This window comes from Schistocerca piceifrons, chromosome 7, assembly GCF_021461385.2.
Source record: "Schistocerca piceifrons isolate TAMUIC-IGC-003096 chromosome 7, iqSchPice1.1, whole genome shotgun sequence".
NCBI classification, from domain to species: Eukaryota; Metazoa; Arthropoda; class Insecta; order Orthoptera; family Acrididae; genus Schistocerca; species Schistocerca piceifrons.
Genome location: NC_060144.1, coordinates 60,508,270 through 60,524,012, shown reverse-complemented (window position 1 = coordinate 60,524,012; position 15,743 = coordinate 60,508,270). Strand labels below are relative to the sequence as shown.

The 15,743-nt window shown below is 43.5% G+C and overlaps 1 protein-coding gene across 1 annotated transcript in view; it reads right to left on the bottom strand.

Annotated features, from left to right (window-relative positions):
- Nucleotides 1-2,438, bottom strand: part of LOC124805419 — a 187,820-nt gene extending 185,382 nt beyond the window's left edge. Inside the window, exon 1 of the mRNA XM_047265981.1 lies at nt 2,319-2,438. Coding sequence (XP_047121937.1) covers nt 2,319-2,438 — 120 coding nt within the window. The remainder of the gene's footprint in view (nt 1-2,318) is intronic.
- Nucleotides 2,439-15,743: the final 13,305 nt, after the last annotated feature.

Here is a 15,743-nt window from a genome sequence, read left to right as displayed (position 1 = left end):
CCTATACCGTTTGTAGTGTCTGTGTTTAACGATCTACTAAAAATGTCGTTCAGCCTTGCATATATGTCTGACCGAAATGACACTGCTACAATCTGCAGCTGTATGAAATATGTATTCAGAACTGCGAATACGATGAGACTGCAACTGTTCAGTGCATTGGCGTCATTTGAGAAAATGTGCAAGACCGTACAGTCGCTCTGATTCCCACATGCAACGAGACATACTTATTACACATTCATGTCTGAAGGAACCTGCATAGTAGACGATTAAACACTGACACTGTAAATATTGTTGAGTTCTAGGGGACTGATGACCTTAGAAATTAAGTCCCATAGTGCTGAGAGCCATCTGAACCATTTTTAAATACTGTTTTCATGTCTAGTCAAAGATTGTGACAATAATAGTAAGTCTCCATATGTGCAGGAATCCCAGCCACTTTGTGAATGCGGGACTTTGTGAATGGAGGTCACAGCTGTAGTCTCGTCATATATGAAATTGGGAAGACATTTCTTGTAAATCTGCAGCAGTTGCTCAGTGTACCAAACATGTATCTACCAAGCGTTTTTCAGTAGCCAGATAGAGATAACTGGTCTTTATCAGTAACTGGGGAATGTTTTGATTTTTCCGAATTTTCACGAAAGGAAGTGTGCCTTCTGGTATTGACACTACTGGCCATTAAAATTGCTACACCAAGAAGAAATGCAGATGATAAACGGGTATTCATTGGACAAATATCTTATACTAGAACTGAAATGTGATTACATTTTCAGGCAAATTGGGTGCACAGATCCTGAGAAATCAGTACCCAGAACAACCACCTCTGGCCGTAATAACGGCCTTGACATGCCTGGGCATTGAGTCAAACATAGCTTGGATGGCGTGTACAGGTACAGCTGCCTATGCAGCTTCAACACGACACCACAGTTCATCAAGAGTAGTGACTGGCGTATTGTGACGAGCCAGTTGCTCGACCGCCATTGACCAGACGTTTTCAATTGGTGAGAGATCTGGAGAATGTGCTGGCCACAGCAGCAGTCGAACATTTTCTGTATCCAGAAAGGCCCGTACAGGACCTGCAACATGCGATCGTGCATTATCCTGCTGAAATGTAGGGTTTCGCAGGGATCGAATGAAGGGTAGAGCCACGGGTCGTAACACATCTAAAATGTAGCGTCCACTATTCAAAGTGCTGTCAATGCGAACAAGAGGTGACTGAGACGTGTAATCAATGGCACCCCAAACCATCACGTCGTGTGATACGCCAGTATGCCGATGACGAATACACGCTTCCAATGTGCGTTCACTGCGATGTCGCCAAACTCGGATGCGACCATCATGATGCTGTAAACAGAACCTGGATTCATCCGAAAAAAATGACGTTTTGCTATTCATGCACCCAGGTTCGTCGTTGAGTACGCCATCGCAGGCGCTCCTGTCTGTGATGCAGCGTCAAGGGTAACCGCAGCTATGGTCTCCGAGCTGATAGTCCATGCTGCTGCAAACGTCGTCAAACTGTTCGTACAGATGGTTGTTGTCTTGCAAACGTCCCCACGTGTTGACTCAGGGATCGAGATGTGGCTGAGTGATCCGTTACAGCCATGCGGATAAGATGCCTGTCATCTCGACTGCTAGTGATGCGAGGTCGTTGGGATCCAGCACGGCGTTCCGTATTACCCTCCTGAACCCACCGATTCCATAATCTGCTAACAGTCATTGGATCTCGACCAACGCGAGCGGCAATGTCGCGATACGATAAACCGCAATCGCGATAGGCTACAATCCGAGCTTTATCAAAGTCGGAAACGTGATGGTACGCATTTCTCCTCCTTACACGAGGCCTTACAATAACGTTTCACCAGGCAACGCCGGTCAACTTCTGTTTGCGTATGAGAAATCGGTTCTCATGTCAGCACGTCGTAGGTGTCACCACCGGCGCCAACCTTGCGTGAATGCTCTGAAAAGCTAATCATTTGCATATCACAGCATCTTCTTCCTGTCGGTTAAATTTCGCGTCTGTAGCATATCTTCGTGGTGTAGCAATTTTAATGGCCAGTAGTGTACATTAGTTTATAGAGATCTCAGATTATCTTTCTTATTGTGGTACTAGTGGATAAGTTGTAAGTACTATATTAATTTGTATACAAAAAGTATCTGTGGGACTATCTTATTGTATTCTTCGTTTTAAATATAAGGAAAATTCGTTTGATCTAGACATATCTGGCGCACTTCTAGCTTCATCTTAGCATATCTATCAGCTTCTGGTGTCTGTTCAGCCCTGCAAGGTCTAGAGATGTGTTCCCATCATTAGTTCTGGCCACCCTGTTGGCCCCCGTCTCCACCGCACTGTGGCCCTGCTGTGCAGCATAGTGCAGCGGCGTCATTCCAAATTGATTCACGGCATTGGGGTTGGCATTAGACGCCAGCAGCAGCCGCACCATGGCCGTGTGGCCTTTCCATGCAACAATGTGCAGAGGGTGCTCTGCTTCTCCTCCCTGGCGTCCACTTCCGCCTTTGCCTCCAGCAGCGTATTCACAATTTCTGCACGGCCATGCTCGGCCGCATAGTGCATTGGCGTACTGGCGTATTGATTTTTGGCGTTGGGGTCGGCATTAGACGCTATCAGCAGGCGCACCAGAGCTGGTAGCCACGAACAGACCAGCCCTTTTCGACGATGTCAATGTTGAGACACAGATTAGTGATCATGATGTTGTCATTACGACTATGGTTACAAAAATTAAAAAGTCGGTCAAGAAGGCTAGGAGAGTATTCCTACTAGAAAGAGCAGATAAGCAGTTGTTATCATCCCACTTAGTAAATGAATCGACTTCATTTACTTCCGGTACGATGGAATAGGAAGAATTATGGGCAAATTTTAAACACATTGTAAAACACGCATTGGACTAGTATGTGCCGAAAAAGTGGGTTAAGGACGGAAAAGACCCACCGTGGTTTAACAGTGCAATTCGGAGAATGCTCAGAAAGAAAAGACGGTTGCACTCGCGGTACAAGGAAGATCGGGAGAATGAGGACAGGCAAAATTTAGTAGACATTCGTGCTGCTGTATAAAGAGGGATGCGCGATGCATACAACCACTACCCCCGTCATACATTAGCAAAAGATCTTGCTGAAAACCCAAGGAAATTCTGTCTTACGTGAAATCGGTAAGCGGGTCGAAGGCTTCCATCCAGTCACTCACTGATAAGTCTGGCCTGGCAACGGAAGACAGCGAAACGAAAGCTGAAATTTTAAATTTAGCACTTGAGAAATCTTTCACGCAGGAGGATCGTACAAACATACCGCCGTTTGAGTCTCGTACAGATTCCCGTATGGAGGACATAGTGATAGACATCCCTGGGGTTGTGAAGCAGGTGAATGGGTTGAAAATAAATAAATCGCCAGGTCCTGATGAAATTCCGATTCTGTTTCACAGAGAGTACTCTACTGCATTGGCTCCTTACTTAGCTTGCATTTATCGCGAATCTCTTGCCCAACGTAAAGTCCCGAGCGACTGGAAAAAGCGCAGGTGACTCCTGTATAGAAGAAGGGTAGAAGGACGGATCCTCAAAATTACAGACCAATATCCTTGACATCGGTTTGTTGCAGGATTATCGAACATATTCTCAGTTCGAATATAATGAATTTCCTTGAGGCAGATAAGTTGCTGTCCATGCATCAGCACGGCTTTAGAAAGCATCGCTCCTGCGAAACGCAACTCGCCCTTTTTTCACATGATATCTTGCGAACCATGGATGAAGGGTATCAGACGGATGCCATATTCCTTGACTTTCGGAAAGCGTTTGACTCGGTGCCCCAATGCATACTCCTAACTGAGGTACGAGTATATGGGATTGGTTGCCAAATATGTGAGTGTCTCGAAGACTTCTTAAGTAATAGAACCCAGTACGTTGTCCTCGATGGTGAGTGTTCATCGGAGGTGAGGGTATCATCTGGAGTGCCCCAGGGAAGTGTGGTAGGTCCGCTGTTGTTTTCTATCTACATAAATGATATTTTGGATAGTGTGGATAGCAATGTGCACCTGTTTGCTGATGATGCTGTGGTGTACGGGAAGGTGTCGTCGTTGAGTGACTGTAGGAGGATACAAGATGACTTGGACAAGATTTGTGATTGGTGTAAAGAATGGCAGCTGACTCTAAATATAGATAAATGTAAATTAATGCAGATGAATAGGAAAAAGAATCCTGTAATGTTTGAACACTCCATTAGTAGTGTAGCGCTTGACACAGCCACTTCGATTAAATATTTGGGCGTAACATTGTAGAGCGATATGAAGTGGGACAAGCATGTAACGGCAGCTGTGGGGAAGGCGGATAGTCGTCTTCGGTTCATTGGTAGAATTTTGGGAAGATGTGGTTCATCTGTAAAGGAGACCGCTTATAAAACACTAATACGGCCATTTATGGTGTACTGCTCGAGCGTTTGGGATCCCTATCAGGTCGGATTGAGGGAGGACATAGAAGCAATTCAAAAGTGGGTTGCTATATTTGTTACTGGTAGGTTTGATCATCACGTGAGTGTTACGGAAGTGCTTCAGGAACTCGGGTGGGAGTCTCTAGAGGAAAGGAGGCGTTCTTTTCGTGAATCGCTACTGAGGAAATTTAGAGAACCAGCATTTGATGCTGACAGCAGTACAATTTTACTACCGCCAACTTACATTTCACGGAAAGACCACAAAGATTAGATAAGAGAGATTAGGACTCGTACAGAGGCATATAGGCAGTCATTCTTCCCTCGTTCTGTTTGGGGGTGGAACAGAGAGAGAAGATGCTAGTTGTGGTACGAGGTACCCTCCGCCACGCACCTTATGGTGGACTGCGGAATATGTATATAGATGTAGATGTAGAGCTGCGTGGCCACTCTCTGCAGCCATTTGCAGCGGCGTGCTCTTCCTATCGTTCCTGGAGTCCACTTTGCCCCGGCCTCCAGCAGACGCCTGACCACCTCTTTGCTGCCCAGTGCAAGGCAGTCATGTTCCTGTCCATCGCCCCCACGTCTGCTCCAACCAAAAGCAGGGCCTGCAGCTCCTCCGCTGCCCCTTCCTTGGCTGCCTGTGTTAGCCTCCGGCCCTTCTCTTGTACAGGAAAGCTCCTGCACAAAACAAAGAAATTCTTACACTCTTCTGGAAACACACGCACCTCATGAAGAACACTATCACAGAAGCAGAACTGAGACCAGTTGTAAACACACATCTGTGCATTGACAGCTGGTCAATCTATAATCTACAGTTCTCTCCTTTCCTCGATACAGAATAATGCAAAAGTCTCTGTATGAGAAAGTATAGATGTGCAACAGTGTCAGTCTCTCAATGTGCTCATCCGCTGTCCAATGTGAGTTGCTACATTCCATCTTAACCCTGGCAGTGAGAGTTTTGACCTCAGGATCTACATCTACATCTACATGATTACTCTGCAATTCACATTTAAGTGCTTGGCAGAAGGTTCATCGGACCACAATCATACTATATCTCTACAATTCCACTCTCGAACAGCGCGCGGGAAAAACGAACACCTAAACCTTTCTGTTCGAGCTCTGATTTCTCTTATTTTATTTTGATGATCATTCCTACCTATGTAGGTTGGGCTCAACAAAATATTTTCGCATTCGGAAGAGAAAGTTGGTGACTGAAATTTCGTAAATAGATCTCGCCCCGACGAAAAACGTCTTTGCTTTAATGACTTCCATCCCAACTAGCGTATCATATCTGCCACACTCTCTCCCCTATTACGTGATAATACAAAACGAGCTGCCCTTTTTTGCACCCTTTCGATGTCCTCCGTCAATCCCACCTGGTAAGGATCCCACACCGCGCAGCGATATTCTAACAGAGGACGAACGAGTGTAGTGTAAGCTGTCTCTTTAGTGGACTTTTTGCATCTTCTAAGTGTCCTGCCAATGAAACGCAACCTTTGGTTCGCCTTCCCCACAATGTTATCTATGTGGTCTTTCCAACTGAAGTTGTTCGTAATTTTAACACCCAGGTACTTAGTTGAATTGACAGCTTTCAGAATTGTACTATTTATCGAGTAATCGAATTCCAACGGATTTCTTTTGGAACTCACTCGGATCACCTCACACTTTTCGTTATTTAGCGTCAACTGCCACCTGCCACATCATACAGTAATCTTTTCTAGATCGCTTTGCAACTGATACTGGTCTTCGGATGACCTTACTAGACGGTAAATTACAGCAGCATCTGCGAACAACCTAAGAGAACTGCTCAGATTGTCACCCAGGTCATTTATATAGATCAGGATCAGCAGAGGTCCCAGGACGCTTCCCCGGGAAACACCTGATATCATTTCAGTTTTACTCGATGATTTGCCGTCTATTACTAAGGTTATTGTTAAGCTTTAATTGTCCTACAATGGAAGAGTTGCTTCATGCAGCTAATACAGGTCTTTCGGAGGCATCACGTTTATACATAGGACACACAAAACTAATCACATCTCCAAATATTTTAAGAAAATTTACTGTCATGGCATAAGAAAATTAGTCCACATATTTACAAATGTACAGACACAGCATCATCGGACAGAGAATAGTACTTTCTAAAAGGAAACCATTTACTGGAAACATTTCAGAAGCAGCAATGATGGTAATTAAACTTTCTGTACTATACACACAAATATGCTTATTACTGCGTGAATGCTGGCAGAAATAAACTTACTTGCACGGATAACAAGCACACATACATATGAGAGTAAATTAATGTTTAACGCAATTGTCTAGATTGCCATAGAAATACTGTTCCAAGTAAATCTTGGCCCCCTGAATATTCTGCAGACTTCAAACAACATTATTAGCAAGTGACAGGCACTCTACAATGAGCTTAACAGTCAATACCTGGATTCTGTAAAAGAAGATTCATGTTGCACGTGCCCAGCAGCTAAAAATAATGAATTCTTTGTTAAGTAATGATAATTAAGAACAAATTCATTCTGTTTCTCTGCCAAGTGGCATATAGCAGCTGATAATTCCAACACCCATCGATCGGTCAGGTACTTACTATCTTCTTCTGTAAAAATTATATGGACATGGAGGTCCTAATGTGGCTGTTTCAACTGAAAATTGTACAGTGCATATACACAAACTTGATCTTAGTGTTCTGCGAACCGTGCCAGATGCTTCTTGATCCTCCCTATCGAATGAGGAGACGGAAAGCGTGAGTTCTGGACTATTGGACAGTGGGCAACAACCTGGTAGTGGTTTCGATATCCCCATCCTCCCCAGTACTTTCTTGGGAGTGGTCCCTATGGAGGCAAGAGGCGTTTGCCGGCGTCTGGAGAGTGTTCCTCACTTTAGAAATCTGGATTCCTTGCAATGTATTGTTTAGCTGCGTTTAATGTTATTGACAAGACACATCCCAGGATAATCAGACATTTTATTGATAATGGTGTTGTACGATGTCTTTACGGCTAATTCCGGACGCCTTATCTATTATAATGTTGTGGACCATACACGAGGGTTGGAACTTATACAGGGTGAGTCACCTAACGTTACCGCTGGATATATTTCGTAAACCACATCAAATACTGACGAACCGATTCCACAGACCGAACGTGAGGAGAGGGGCTAGTGTAATTGGTTAATACAAACCATAAAAAAATGCACGGAAGTATATTTTTTAACACAAACCTACGTTTTTTTAAATGGTACCACGTTAGTTTTGTTAGCACATCTGAACATATAAACAAATACGTAATCAGTGCCGTTTGTTGCATTGTAAAATGTTAACTACATCCGGAAATATTGTAACCTAAAGTTGACACTTGAGTACCACTCCTCCGCTGTTCGATTGTGTGTATCGGAGAGCACCGAATTACGTAGGGATCCAAAGGGAACGGTGATGGACCTTAGGTACAGAGGAGACTGGAACAGCACATTACATCCACATCCTAACACCTTTTTATTGGTCTTTTTCACTGACGCACATGTACATTACCACGACGTGGAGGACGCATAAATTGGCCAGCCCGTTCTCCTGATCTTACACCTCTGGACTTCTTTCTGTGGGGTACGTTAAAGGAGAATGTGTACCGTGATGTACCTACAACCCCAGAGGATATGAAACAACGTATTGTGGCAGCCTGTGGCGACATTGCACCAGATGTACTGCGGCGTGTACGACATTCATTACGCCAGAGATTGCAATTGTGTGCAGCAAATGATGGCCACCACATTGAACATCTATTGGCCTGACATGTCGGGACACACTCTATTCCACTCCGTAATTGAAAACGGAAACCACGTGTGTACGTGTAACTCACCCCTCAAGGTAATGTACATGTGCGTCAGTGAAAAAGACCAATAAAAATGTATTAGGATGTGGACGTAATGTGCTGTTCCAGTCTCTGCTGTACCTAAGGTTCATCACCGTTCCCTTTGGATCCCTACGTAATTCGGTGCTCTCCGATGCACACGATCGAACCGCGGAGGAGTGGTACTCAAGCGTCAAATTTAGGTTACAATATCTCCGGACGTAATTAACATTTTACAATGCAACAAACGGCACTGATTGCGTATTTGTTTATATGTTCAGATGTGCTAACAAAACTAACGTGGTTCCATTTAAAAAAACGTAGGTTTGTGTTAAACATACTTCCGTGCATTTTTTTATGGTTTGTATTAACCAATTACACTAGCCCCTCTCCTCACGTTCGGTCTGTGGAATCGATTCGTCAGTATTTGATGTGGTTTACGAAATATATCCAGCGGTAATGTTACGTGACTCACCCTGTATAGTGACAACTATTTATTCACAACCGATACAAAAGAGTTACATGGTTGGTTGGTTTGTTTGGGGAAGGAGACCAGACAGCGAGGTCATCGGTCTCATCGGATTAGGGAAGGACGGGGAAGGAAGTCGGCCGTGCCCTTTGAAAGGAACCATCCCGGCATTTGCCTGGACCGATTTAGGGAAATCACGGAAAACCTAAATCGGGATGGCCGGACGCGGGATTGAACCGTCGTCCTCCCGAATGCGAAGAGTTACATGTTTTCACTTGTTACTGACCTTCAAAGTAGTCAGCAGCGTTGCGTAGAACCCGTTGCCAGCGATGTGGAAGGCGTAGTGTACCGTTAGCAGAGCCTGTTCTGTTTATGGTGCGAATGGACCGGTCTACTGCCTGCTGAATCTCTGGAACGGTTCTGAAGCGAATGCAACGAAGTGGTTCCTTCATCATCGGAATCAAATCAAAGTCACAAGTCCGGGGAGTATGGTGGATGGTACAGTACTTCCCAGTCCCATCGACCGAACCCAGCAGCCACAGCTTCCAGTGTTTGCGCCCGCGCATTGCCGTGCAAAATGATGGGTGGGTTGCCCGGAAAGTGTCCCCGCTTGTTTCGCAAAGCTGGTCATAGGTGATGCTCCAAAAACGAACAGTAATTGGAGGAACGTAATGCGCTAGGATAACACTATCACAATTGTACACGAGAATCATCATAACTTTCACCGTACTGGGGCTCTGACGCACTTTCGATTTTCGCGGCGACCCATAATGAAGCATTCGTTGGATTGACGTTTAAATTTTGGCTCGTACTAAGTGGCCATTGTCTCATCAATTGTTACGATACGGCGTAAGAAAGCCTCTCCTTCTCGCTCATAGCGCTCCAAATGCGTCTGAGAAAGGTCGTAACGCATTCATACCTGCATCTCCGTCAATTCATGCGGAACCCATCGTGATGCAATTTTTCGCATGCCCTGGCGTTCCTTCCGGATGCGAAGCACAGTCGTATGTGCTAATCCGGTTTCGTGGGCGAGCTCACGAATCGTATGGCGTCGATCACTGTCCACTAACGCGGCAACAGCATGCACTTCTTCTTCAGAGACGCTAGGACGACCTGCCCGATGCATGCCTGCCACAGTTCTCCGACCTTCGTTGAAGGCTTTTACCCAATGTGCCATTGTTCTGTACGGCAATGCCGATTGACTGCACGCCTCTTGAAGACCTTGATGACCCTGTCGTGCTGTACGACCTCTGGCACATACAATCTTGATCCAACTCCTTTGTTCCTGTTTCGAAAACATAGTGACACTGTTACGTTAGACTGCAAGCTCCAAGTGACTGTGTTTCCCTCGATTGCGTGCACGCCGGTGACGTGGAACGGGCGAGTCCATTTGCTCGGACGTAAGATAGGTATGTCAACGTGTGCTAATCAGCGACAATAGTAGATTCTATTGCATAGTGTCTCCATAGCAGTGTTGCCACGATTTAGTTCCAACCCTCGTACATCACTTATCCAAGTCCATGAACATTGTGGCTAGTTGTGATTTGAGATTTGAGCTGAGGTATGAAATACGTCTGTATATTCTGCCAGTAAATCTGTCATGCTGCTAACTATGGTAGTACTGAGTTTGGCCAAAGTTCATTATGTGTGCAGGTAAACTCTCCGCTAACTGTCATCAACAGCTATTAAAAAAATTCAAGTTTGTACTATCAATGCTGGCTGCTGTATTTTTGAAGATGATTTTATTATCTCACGTATTCCTTGTTTGGTGGAAGAATTCACATACAGGGTGGTAGGTCGCCTGAGGCTTGTTCTCCAGTTTCTTCCTGGGTCTGGCGTTGCATTCTGTCCTTGCACATTAACTGGCAGAGTGCACAACCTGTGTAGCCACCTACCTACGTATGCACACGTGGTCATGGACATGAAGCAACAACAAACGTCATTCATCTATGAAGGCACTGGAAATGAAATGAAGTCCCATGCTTCTTTACAGAGCGTAGGGGAACGATGCGGGAGACCCGTACCGCCTTACTAGGCAAGGTCCTAATGGAGGTGGTTTGCCGTTGCCTTCCTCCGACCGTAATGGGAATGAATGATGGTGATGAAGACGACACAACAACACCCAGTCATCTCGAGGCATGAAAAATCTCTGACCCCGCCGGGAATCGAACCCGGGACCCCGTGCTCGGGAAGCGAGAGCGCTACCGCGAGACCACGGTCCTATCTCGATTTTCTGTGTAACGTATGCATAAAAATGTAATGTATTGAGTTATTTGAGGAATAATGCATTCAAGTAGCAATTAACTACATTCTATTTCTATTAAAAAATTTACAAACGTAAGTGTATTTCTCATGTAAAGCTAAAATTCATGTGTTCCACGTATCAAATGCTTAGTCAGTATTTAATGTGTGTAACACCAGGTGTTTGTATCTAAGGTATCACACAGAATGTACAGCAACTTCCAATAATGGGACAAACAGGTGCTGAATATTATGTAGTGTCCTGATTTGCAACACTCCCAGTAATATACCCACACACACAAACACAGTAAACATACATAAGCACAAACCATTTCAGATGAGAATAGCTCGAGGTTCTACCGAGACCTTCTCACCTGAAATAGGTAGAAATAGGCCATTACCAACCAACATGCTACATAGGCTATATTACACATCCAGATACAGTACATCACTTCCCTCTACATATTGCAAATTATTTTCACCACACTCATAGTACAACATATTCATTTTTATTTTTATTTCACATCTGCATTGTACAAATTATATTCTCATCAACTAGGCAGGGACAAATTGTATAGAACCATTTTAACAATTGTTAAGCACTCAATTCGCTGTAACCTTAGAGAGATTTTTATATATTATGTTCTTTATATTATTTAAAAAAGCATTAACAACTGTATATCAATAACATTGTAATAATGAGAAGTGTTTACTGTTGGATTTATAAGCATCCGACGCATCTTACATTTCAAGGCAGTGGGTTGCTCTGTACTGTTAATGAAATAAATAAATAAATATCTCGATGATCTTGTTGAAGCATCCCCAACTCTCTTGCGGTTCCCTTTTTAGGTACTCCACGTCGACGTCTGCTCGTAGATACGTATCGTCGGTAGATTTTCCGGCTTCACTTCCCGACGTGGCAGCGACGACTATCCGATGAGGTGCGGGCCTTGTGTTTTGCTATTACTGCGAGTCTTGTAAATATCGCTTTTATTTAGTAATTTGACAGGCTAAAACTCTCCCCTTTTATGATTAAGACAGCCTGCGCCACCTTTCGGAGGGGGTGGGGACGTCAAAGAGTCACAAAAGTTCATATTAAGCAGTCCGTAAAACACGTAAACGTTCACTTCAGTTAGTGTGTTAGTTAATGCATACGCTTTCCGCTAGATGGTGCTGACTTACTGCTGAATAGCTTTGGTTCCGTAAAACCTTCACTGATTAGTACTGGGTAAATGAAATAAGTATAACACTCTTGTATTTCACTTCCACCCTATATTCAGGGATTAAGATGGTGATGGATGATGGTCTATTTAAAAGGTTCCCTAGCCTGGAGGAATCTAAATAGTCCGCAAATGCCGATATGCACGCGCTGTACGTCTAGATTCGCAACTAACGGCACACGACACTTTCAAAAGTCCACACGTTAATAACTGAATACCGGTACCTCTGAATTCACTCGTAGCAGCAGATAATTTGAGTTTCTGACGTCTACATGTCCGTGAAGTTCCAATCTAGCACTAAAGTCCTAAAATCCCCTTAATACTCCGTTGCTACCAACAGTCAGAGATCGTACACTACATCACTTCTAATCTCCGTAATATTCTAACAGTTTATTGTGAATCTTAACACGATAAAGTCCAATCTAATTATTGTCTCGCTGACAGACACGGGTCCCCCCCCCCCTTTTAAAGAAACAATCAAGGAAAAAAGGCGGCAATAATGACGATCAGGACTTTTTATAGGTTTTTCATCAGAAGAATTTAACGCCACTGCCTCCTCCATGACGGAGCTTCCGTTGCTTTGCTGTACTTAGACGTTAAACTATTTGCTGATATACTACAATTTTGATCTGCAATTACCGACCTCTGATTCTACACTATTTTCCCCACTAAAAATTCTATTCTTAATTTTAAACGATTCATTCTACAGCTTTTATTACTGTAAACTGAATCGAGGTGTTTCATTGTGCTCGCTCAAGTCGTAGCTGACGACGTCATTGGGTCAACGGGGAACTTCAGGGGTGGTGTGTTACAGAGTCCTGTGTTCGACCGATGAGTACTGGCAAATGCGCTTAAAATCGCTGTGCCTGCACCAGCACTGAGCTCCGACGTCAGATCTGCCACAAACTGCCGCCTATGCTGATTTACAGAATGGATAAGGCTCTCTGTCATGGAATATACGTTCAAATTCTCGTCCCCTACTAGTGGTTTCACCGTCTGGCAACGGCTTTCTATGGCTGCTTACGACAGTTGCACATCAACCGTCGAGCCCTGTTCCCCGACCACAGGCCGTCACAATTTGCCCTTAGTCAGAGTCAGTTATATCATTCGATTTCCTCATTTGAGTCCCATACCGTTGCTAGGAGATCTTCCACTCGCCTCTGTTCTGCTTACATACTGTCTTTAGCGCGTCACGTGTCCATAACTCCAACATGTTGCATTTCATATTGAGGTCTCATCAGAATTTATTCTTGTCGTGGACTGTTGTGTAAGTATAATGAGGTGCAAGTATTGTGCATGTCGGAAGCATTAACCTCTTTCATAAAAAAAATTTGACTTCTACACGTCTTTATGAACACGCAGTTAAAACGTTCCCCTAATGAGAGCGCAGGGGCAGTAAATTAATTATGTATTCTCTAGTGAAATTATTACTGATTATTCTATCTTCCATTATGGAGAGTGCAAAAAATATGCACTTATAACAGGTCCTGTGGCCATACCACTGCATCTTTTCCATTTTTAAGAAATGCTGATGTTTTACAGCAGTCAAATGGAATTGTTTTCCCATTCTTGTCACTGACATTATGTACTGTGTCATGACGAAGTATTTAGTTTTTGTTGGTCTCTACTACCTGTAAAAAAAAAAAAATTGTACATTACTCTACCGTCTAAAAGACAGTCTTTCAGAGTTTGTAATTTTACTTATGATTATGTACAGTTTATGTTTAAAGTACAGTGTGTTTGAAAAAGAATTTCCTAGTTTTAATGTGTCCTAGAATCTGTACAAAGGGACATACACTATTCTAGTTTGTGCTGTTTGATTCATAAACTCTCCAAGTTTGGCTTGGAAGTCTGCAGTTGGCAGGTCTGCTTGATCTTCAGTGGGCACCGGTGCTGTTTTTTTCCCTCTGTTCCCTCAGTTCAGTCCAGGCGTTTACTGTGACATGTCGACAGAGTACGTCTTTCCCCAAATTTGTCGATATTGAGTTGGAAAGGGGCTTGTGTTTCTCCAACAAGATGGCGCCCCTCCTCATTACAGTAACCACGTGCGTGCGGCTCTTGGCGCTCGCTTTCCAGGGAGGTGTATAGGATAGGCAGGGCTGGCCCAATACCTTGGCCACCACGAAGCCCAGACTTAACCCCACTGGACTTTTCTTTTGGAGCCACATTAAAAATGTAGTGTACAGTGAAAAGATCAGGGACATCAATCAAACAGAACTTGAAGGAATTCTCTTTCATGATATGTACTTATTGATGTAATTTTTCATTGATTTCCCCATTAAATTTGCCGGCCGCGGTGGTCTAGCGGTTCTAGGCGCTCAGTCCGGAACCGCGCGACTGCTACGGTCGCAGGTTCGAATCCTGCCTCGGCCATGGATGTGTGTGATGTCCTTAGGTTAGTTAGGTTTAAGTAGTTCTAAGTTCTAGGGGACTGATGACCACAGATGTTAAGTCCCATAGTGCTCAGAGCCAGCCCCATTAAATTTATACTTAAAACTAGGGAGTTCTTTTCAAACACCCTGTAATTGTATTTAGCCTTAGCTAGGTATTGATTCTTTTATGTAAGGTCTTTTGTACGTCCCCACATCAGGCAACTGCATATCAAAGAAGAAAATCTTCATTTTCTTTACCTTATACATCGTTTTTGGTATTTATATTCCCGTATACTATTTCTAAACAGACGTCCAGCCCCAACATGGTTTTCTTGTTGTCTTTACTGACAAATTTTTAGCCTCGTATTTCACATATGTCCTACTTTGTTAGTATTCTAACACTTTTTCGTCTTCCCCTGCTTGTACATTTATCGCGTTTTTCAGTTGTTGATAAACTATTGTGGTTGTCTGTGGCAACATTTTTCATACTCTATATTGATGTACCTTAGAAAGTTCTTCCCTTCCCATGTGATATTTATGATTCCATTCCTCTATTTGTTTTTTTTATTTTATTTAATGTTCCTTTTTCTACAGAGGTTCTACTACTTTATATTTTAGTATGTGCTACATAATTTAAGCCATTTCCTGGTCACACTCTGTTGAACATTACTTACTGTGTTTATGGATATACATGTTGCTGTGTCATCTGACACTGACAGGTTTCCATCTTTTTTAGAAAGTGATCTTCACTTTGTTCTTTCTGTTTATTCTTCAGTGGCACTGTCTTGTGGCTGGTTGTTAACATGCACATCTTCATGTGCCACATGATTAACATTACTTGTATGCATCAAATGTGGCAAATACTTCTCAGGCTCCTATTCTTGACATAATTTCAGAATAAGTGTTGTGTCTTCCATGATTATCTGTCACAGTGAGAAAACCTTTTTTTCAGCCTATACCATATGAGGCTTTTATATGTACATTCGACCCAGGGTCATGTCTGACAGTAACTATGTTGGACCACATATTGTGGATTATGTGCTCAAGCTGTGATTACGTCCAAGGTGATAGAGAATGCCACTGAGGATGCTAAGTGTTACTGATATCGGAGATTGGCACTGGTCGCGATGTCATAGTAAACCATTTATAATGCTTATCATGCTTC